This window comes from Solanum dulcamara, chromosome 1 (genome assembly GCF_947179165.1).
Source record: "Solanum dulcamara chromosome 1, daSolDulc1.2, whole genome shotgun sequence".
Lineage (NCBI taxonomy): Eukaryota > Viridiplantae > Streptophyta > Magnoliopsida > Solanales > Solanaceae > Solanum > Solanum dulcamara.
This window is the reverse complement of record NC_077237.1, coordinates 4,861,395-4,869,498: the sequence shown is the minus strand read 5'-3', so window position 1 is coordinate 4,869,498 and position 8,104 is coordinate 4,861,395. Positions and strand designations below refer to the sequence as shown.

At 34.7% G+C, this 8,104-nt stretch overlaps 1 protein-coding gene across 1 annotated transcript; it reads right to left on the bottom strand.

Annotated features, from left to right (window-relative positions):
- Window positions 1-2,278: 2,278 nt before the first annotated feature.
- Window positions 2,279-7,798, bottom strand: LOC129899120 (putative ribosomal large subunit pseudouridine synthase SVR1, chloroplastic). Its single transcript, XM_055973945.1, has 10 exons — window positions 7,149-7,798; window positions 6,140-6,219; window positions 5,936-6,036; window positions 5,762-5,834; window positions 5,445-5,538; window positions 5,256-5,304; window positions 4,874-5,024; window positions 3,963-4,019; window positions 3,487-3,542; window positions 2,279-2,682 (listed from the first exon to the last, which is right to left on the bottom strand). Exons 1-10 carry the CDS (start codon window positions 7,678-7,680, stop codon window positions 2,622-2,624), a joined length of 1,254 nt encoding a protein of 417 aa, XP_055829920.1. The 5' UTR covers window positions 7,681-7,798; the 3' UTR covers window positions 2,279-2,621.
- Between the last annotated feature and the right edge of the window lie 306 nt (window positions 7,799-8,104).

Below are 8,104 nucleotides of genomic sequence, written 5' to 3'. Positions count from 1 at the left end.
TTTATGATCGACGTTCTAAAGATTTAATTCAATCGAATAAACTATTAATAAAGATGACCTTTTTTTCCTCCTTTGTCTAATTCAGTCTAATCTCTTCTAGCAATGAACATCTTCCTACTACAAGACAAGGCTCTAATCTTCTCTTAGAATTCTTTAGGGTTCGAGGATTAACTAGTCAAACTGCATTCTAATTAAGTATTTTTGACTCGACAAACTCTTTAAAAATTACTATATCACCCTTAATTGTTATATGTAATCTCACTCATTGAGAAATGAAATACTTAAAATCAATATAAATTTACAAATTATTTTTAAAATTTTTCAAATCAAACAAGTAAAAATGGAGGAGGAAAATATTATTTGTTCTTTTTATAATAACAATTCATGTATTACAATTTACAAAAAAGGAAGGGAAAATGAAAATGAAAGGTATCTTGATGGTTGGAAAATGAAAAAGGATACTCCTATTACCTTTTATGATGAAATCTGTAGTAATCTTTTTCCAAGATTGACTGTAGATTGATGTGAGCTTAAAAAGAGAAGTAAAACAATTACTACCAACTTTACATGACCACTTTTTAACTACCATTCATAGATATTATCTAGAAATTAAAAGATACTTTAACTATTAAAATAATAATAATAATAATAATAACATGTTTAGTATAATTTTAAAATATCTTAAAGACTTTATTCTTATTTTGTAAGTAGATAAAGAGATTGTTTTTTATGAACCATCGGCTGACGTAGTCTATATAAAAAATAGTAGGAAACAAATTGAAGTATTGCATAATAGAAGCAATGTTTTGTCACTTTTTAACAAGTATAATAATTTTATGTATAGAACATGTGAAGTTTAACATGGGTTGCCGGCCTAAGCCAACTTGTATAATAGATAGCTCTACAAATACATCAATATGTCACAATCAATGTGACTTTGACCACATCCTTGCTATTTTTCTTCAATAATTCAATTCTTCTCCTTTTTTTTTTTTTGGTCTTGTTTGAATTTTTTTATTCAATAAAAAAAAATAGAAGGTTTAATTTTTTGCCTTTTACTTTGAGAGAAGTTTAAAATCTTACATTGTCGGTTCTATGTTCAAATAAAGAGAAGAATTATTGATGGTCAATCGAAAATAATTTCTTTAGCTCATAAAGGTAAGAGTAGCGGTGCATGCGTATAGCTAATCTTCCACAAATCCCACTTGTCGTGTTACATTGAATTTGTTGGTGTTGTTATACTTTTGGGATCATTTGATACGCGCGATGAGATAAATAAAGATATCCCACGAATTGAAAAATAAAATTAGTTTATCCCACCTTCTATATAGGATAACAATCCACTATATTAGTACAAATGATGAATAAAATAACTTCAAAATTAACTAATACCTTAAACCAAATATAAAATAAAATTAATTCTATTTTTTTTATAAAACATCATCTTTATCGCACGTACCAAATGACCGCTCCAAAGAAGTTTAGTAGGTGGGCTGGAGGTCCGAAGAAAAATACTTCTCTTTTTAAGGACAGAAAAAGGACAAAAGAATAAAGAGTCAGATCCAAGAAGGTTCTATTTATGCTTTAATATTAATTTAATTAAATTAAGCTTTTTTTTAGTAAGTTTCTAAATCTTTATGTTCCATATTTTATGGGCAATATTAAAGAATGGCCATCAGGTCCATGTGGTTTCTTAGTTTGGACATTCCTTCCTCCATGTTCTAGTCAATATTTTCATGACTAACGGCGGAATCATAAATTTTACAGAAGAAATTCAAAATGTAAGAAGAACCATGACTTGAATCATCAGCGTACAATTACTAAGGATACGCAGTATCATCTTAATTAGAAGTCTCAAATTCAAATAGAAAAAACAGAATTACTTTCTATCGAAAGCGTTTTACCCTCCAAAGTATATTTTTTGACATAAATCAAGATTAATTAGGCCCCACGTGTAGTGTCGGCTGAAAACCAAAATAAAAATACTAGTGTACGCATAAAAACCAAATCCAGGATTGAACTACAAGACAAAGAAATATAAGTTGCTGGCAAAAAACATAACCTGAATCATTTCCTTCAATCATGTAAACTATTTCAATAAAAGCAACATAGCCCCGAATCCAAACAGATTCAATTTGGCCAGAGACGCACCAAAAAATAAAATAATTCCCAGTGTTCATATTGTTCCATTTTAATCAACTCAGTCCAATATTATATAAATAAAATTTTAAAAAGGACAAAATCGCTATATATTTTCTATTGGCATATAAATCTCCGATAGGTTTAAGAGTCGTTAAAAAAATTGTACATTTCATTCATCAACATAACTGTGCTATGTACAATCTTACTCTTACAGACCTGTTGCTTGTTAATTGGCATATAGGCAGAGAGATGTACTCAATGGAGATACTAAGCACCCAATTTCGGGAATATTTACTGTTGACAGTCGACATATGGTGCACTCGTCTTGGAATGATTAAAACCTTATACCTTATCAGATCTGCAAGATTTGGAATGTCGATACGTGCAGAAGTGCAGTCACTGCCTAATTTTTTCTGCATAATTCTCGATTCTTATGCCCATTGGATGCATGATGTTCTTGGTTCTGATCGCAACCAACTTTAACTCTTCCAACCCAATGCCTTCAGATTAGCTTGATTTAATTCAACATGCTTGCTAAGCCTGCAAAGTTTGAGAATTTAACATTGCCGTACTATTACATAAGGAACACTAAGAAATGTCACCCAGAGGGCAGAAAATCAAAGGAACCAATGGAAACAAGTGAATAGTACAAATTCCCAATCACTAGGCCTATATATGTATCAGCTGTGGAACTTGGTAAGTTTTTAGCCTAAATAGCATATAGGAGACAGGAGAGAGAATATTTAAATACGGAGGCCTCATGGATGGACAGTAAATGAAAGCAAAAAGCATTCTATGCAGCAGAGAACACAGACAATATCAGCTTCTAGAGAGTCCTCCTTGCTTCGTTAGCTTGCTGTTTTGACAGCAAGCATCTGACGCTGACTGCATGAATATACGCAGAAGATAGAGAAAACCACAGCTCAAAGCAAAAACAGAGAGCAAATGGTAATTTTAGGCTTCAAACAGCAGCAGCAAGCTAAGCTCAAGATGAGCCCAAACACAAAATATTCAGTCAGGCTAGACTGCACAGATCCCCACACTTACTAATGACGAATACTGACTAACTAAATAACTCAAGGCACAAGTTCTTCCTAGCCTTCGGGAAGACCTACATGAAAGCACCCACTCTGTGTTAAGGCGTGGTATACTTCACAATTAGAGCTGAGGCGTGGCCGCGTAGCATACTTCACAATTAGAGAGCTTCAAATATGTGTTGTCTAACTAGACTGCACAAATTGGCTTTTATACGGATTGAAGTTGTAATATACATTATAATATGACCTTCCTGATCATATTACTGCTTCACCAAAAAAAGTTCAGAAAGAATTACTGCAAACTTACGCAAGATCAGCAGGGAGCCTGAAACCACCTATACGTATACGCTTCAGTGAACGCAACTGAAATACATAAAAGAAGCAGAGTTGAGGTCAACACAAGTAACATCAGAAAATTAAGAACAAAATTGAACTTACAATAAAAGGAAAAACTGATATAGTTATATATGAAAAACACAGCAAACAAGTAGCAGCAATTAATCTGGCGCAACACTGAAAGAAACAATGCTGGACAGAATGAAGAATGAAGTTGACCCATAATAATACATCCAGGAATCTTTTTGGAAGTGAGCATGTAAGCTTCCGACAACCAAAAGTTGAACATGTCTAATAGCTACACCACAGTATAATCATATGAACTTGATTTTTCAGATAGTGTTATCTTTGCACAAAAAAATCAATTTCTTTAGCTCTCACTAAGATATGATCCATTATGTAAGAACGGGTATGTTCGCCATAATAAACTCGTTAGAACCAAAATACCTGAAGTCCAGCATTTTTCACAAGTTCACGAACTTCATGATTCCGTCCTTCATGAACCTATATCATTAGGAAAAGAAGAAATTTAGGTCCACTCAAGCAATTTCTCACTGGTGGATACAAAATCAACAGCATTATTAGAGAGGGTTGGTTGCCTACATCACACCCCTTCAGGTGCGGCCCTTCCTCGGACCCTGCGTGAATGCAGGATGCTTCAAGTGTCGGGCTGCCCTTTCTTTTTTACTAATAGTATACAGCAGATTGGAGGAACTAGGATATACAAGGTCTATCAGACAAATATATTTGCATCGGTTCCAGCTAGACTGGTCTATCTTGTAGAACTTACTTTCTTGTAGGACATTGTTTATAAGTAAGTGTATATCAGTAACTCTAACAGTTCAGTACAACCCACTTTAAAAAGCAACTAAAATCAGCGAGACTATAGCGAGAAGAAATGGAATGAACAATTTTATCTATCCTTCCGTAAATTTTGTAGCCTGATACTTTAGCCTATCCTAGACAGGTTTGGCCCAACTTCTGCTCAAGCCCTAAACATACATGCACAAGATAAGAACTAAACTAGCTACAAGTGCATTAACATGCATATTATTCAAGGAAAACTAAGTTATATTCCAATTATATAGCACAATCACAAACAGTACTGGGTAAAAAGAATAAGATTGTCAAATTTGTTTGACCAGTATCGCCACTAAAATAAGCATAATAAAGCTCATCTTTTGCTCATTTTCTCTAGTATCCTGCTCAAATGAAAATGTGTACCGAAAAAAATTGTACAGAAAAATTTTCAACAGAATACTCTATATTAACTAGTTCAGGATTTAAAGAAAACAACATGAAGCTAAGGTATCTTCTAAAAGACAAACAAACACAAGTGACCGAACAGTAAACAGTACCACAATACGCAGACGAGGTCTTGCTAAGTCAGGTTGCCCTGGTAGTAGTTCCACATTATCTGGGGTGCAATGGACACCGTCGATAATTGTTCCCTCACTAATGGCTATCAAGTGTCGCTTATGAACTTCACCATCGATAGTTGCAATGTATCTAGAACAAAATCATCTAGTCAGTGACGATCATAGCAGAAAGGCTGGTTGAATGCTTAAAATTTCAAACTATACACATGTTTTGAAGAAGAAAAGAACAACTATTGCAGAAGACAAGTACAGTAAATGTCAAAAAGATATCATCACATTGTACAGATGATTGTGTATGTGACCCAAAAAAGAAAAGCAAAGCATATAAACTCTAAAGAGGGAAATCATCATAAGACCATACTCCTTTGACAAATTAGACGAAGGATGTGAAATCTGGTGCGCGAACTCCCCTGAAAGAGAAACATAACCAGATTACTATGTAGGTAGCATTTGAAACGAACCTTATGGAGGTTATCTTTTCTTAATAAGATCTCGGTGAGGTCACAAATAACATGAGCTTTGATATTATAAAAGAAAATTTCATCTATACCATCATTAGTCACAATAATCAAGCCAGTCGTGGCAACATCAAGTCTTCCAACTGTAAAGAGCCGAGGTTTTGGTTGTCCAGGATACCTTTTATCCTTTAAAAAAGAAGGCACAACAGATATAAAAAGTCGTGTATGGTACAAGAAATGCTATTCGAAATCAACAGCTTCTCTTTATGCACACAACAATTAGAACTATCTGTGTATGAAACATAATTCCTATAAATTAGCTCTACAAAACAGCTCATTATTCCCAGGACACAGTTTTCCCAAAAGACAGACATTTCAAGAAGACCCATACAAGCAGAAGACAACGTACCCAACTCTTTATAAAATCATCAAAAAGGGACATAACTGACTTAGTTTCTTTCTCCCCTGATGAGCATATGTACCTGTAATTTAGTTAAACCTGAATCAGCTTGACTAACAGACATAACAAACAAAAGTCCAAACTCCTCCATTGTCATTGATAAAGAGAGAAGGATAGACACACCCTTTAGGCTTGTTAAGTGCAAGATAGACCTTTGAAGGCAATTTCTTAGGAAGACGATTTCCGTTGACATAAATTACATCCCTAGCTGGATCAACTTTAGTCTGCCAACAAGCAGAATAGATGTCAACTATCTATCCAAACAAAAAAATGCACAGGATTCAAAACCTAACTCTTTTGCAATATGGGAGCATTTCTGAACTTGACCTGTGGAGTCTTGCAAACAGAACCATTCACAGTGACCCGGCCTTGAAAAATCAACTCTTCACTGCTCCGTCTGGATGCCACTATAAAACGAATTCTCAATTTCAGATAATCTACTAGCATTGTCATTGTTCTTAATATGCTAACTCTCATAATTTTAACATCTCATTAGTAGCCCATACATAAACTACAGAGCAAGCCCCGTAAACAAAAAAAATAATACTTTCTATTTTCTAGCACCAGTAACATCCAAATGAGTACTAAATATTATTGCCACCACAACGACTTTTTCTTCTTTTTGATAACCAAAAATCACCAAGGGCCAGTAGGTCACAGTTTGAAACTCGGTGAATAATGGACCCACCCCTCAACACAATCTATGGCAGCAGCAACTATCTGTCAACACAACTTAAGATATTGATAATGCCACTTCAATTCTCTTTTAAATATCGCATAACACAATCTATGGCATCAGGAATAATTAGCAAAACACAAATTTTTTAGTCACTTCTCTGAATTCTTTTAGTCTAGTCTCACTTAATGATTATTGAACTGAAATGGGCTCAAATATCTATTACCCCAACTAGTTTGGAATAGAGATTCAATTATGCCGTGGTTATCAATATCTATAGTCTGTTCCCTCCTGCAGAATGCATATATAGGATTCCTATAGCCAACCTAATAAGATTCCAGATTGAGGCATAGTTGCTGTCATTGTCTTGTGTTGTTAGTCTTACCGTTAAATACAATGTTACATAACAACAAAAAGTCCCATTTTATGTAACAACCTATTTAGTGTGATCGCATGGTTGCCTTATTTTTTATTCTCATTTTATCTTTTCTTATTATCTAATAGTCCTACACTTTTCTTATAGGTTTGTCCTCCAAATCGTTTATGTGTGGCATTATGTATAGAAGGAAAATGATACAATCCATCCATACTTTGTACTAAACAAAACAATACTGTATAACACAATACATACAATCTTATCGTTAGAGATGCTTAAGTTACCTCCGGCAGCAGCAAGGATTTTACTGAGGCGTTGAGGAGGGTCTCTAAAGTTCTCATTATAGAACCGGCGAGCTGCCTTTGAATGCTTAGGCTCAGGTGTCGGAACCACCGTGGAAGCTTTGGAAGAAACCTCTTTTCCCTTCTTCTTTTTCTTGCTGGTGCTAGCATTAGCCATCTCATGGAGCAGACGTGCAGGAGGTGTAGACTGAAGAGTGAGATTACCCTTTTCATCACGGACAATCCATGGGATATAGATTTGATCAGCGAGTTCAGCATCTAAGTTCGGGACCGAGCCGGAGTCGGAGTCGGAGTCGGATTCGGAGTTGTGATTTATGGGAATTGCGGGTTCTGGTTTGGGTTTGGGTTTCGGTTTTGGTGGAGCAAAAGTGATGTTGAATTTAGTTGAGGAAGAGGAGAGTGAGGAAGTGATGAAGGTACGAATGTGGTGGCGCGTGTAGGGAGTTGCGCGAGTGAGGTGGAGGGAGGTGAAAGCGGATGTCACCGCCGCTACGGCGGCTGCAATCACCGCCATCGCCGGTGGGTTTTATTGATAAGGTTTTGTGAAGGTTTTATTTGAAGATGATAGGAAATTCAGGGGGGCAAAGTGCACAAATAGCCACTCCAAAATAATCTTCCCTTTTACGTCGGAATTATTATATTTTATATCTCATATTAAACGATTTCTGAATTTCATGTATTAATAATAGTATTGATATTAATAATATTAAATTTAATAATGTTGTGATTAGTTAAATTTATTATGTATGAACAGATAAGGTGTAGAACTAACTAATACTATATTTTATGATGTAAGGTGTAAGAAGGAGATAATTTTTTTTGAAATTTGTGATTTAAAATATCATAGAAATTTGTGTGGCATAAATTATTTTATTAGGATAAACATACATTTTAAAATCGTGAATACTAAATATAAATATATATCATAATTCAAATGA

Bases quoted from the DNA above. Each gene is read 5' to 3' on its own strand.
- LOC129899120 (XM_055973945.1), bottom strand. From the start codon at position 7,680: ATGGCGGTGATTGCAGCCGCCGTAGCGGCGGTGACATCCGCTTTCACC. The intron at 6,037-6,139 runs GTCAAGTTCAGA...GCTTGTTGGCAG, and splicing joins CTGTTTGCAAGACTCCACAG to ACTAAAGTTGATCCAGCTAG. The intron at 5,539-5,761 runs GTACGTTGTCTT...TCTTTTTTAAAG, and splicing joins ATGATTTTATAAAGAGTTGG to GATAAAAGGTATCCTGGACA.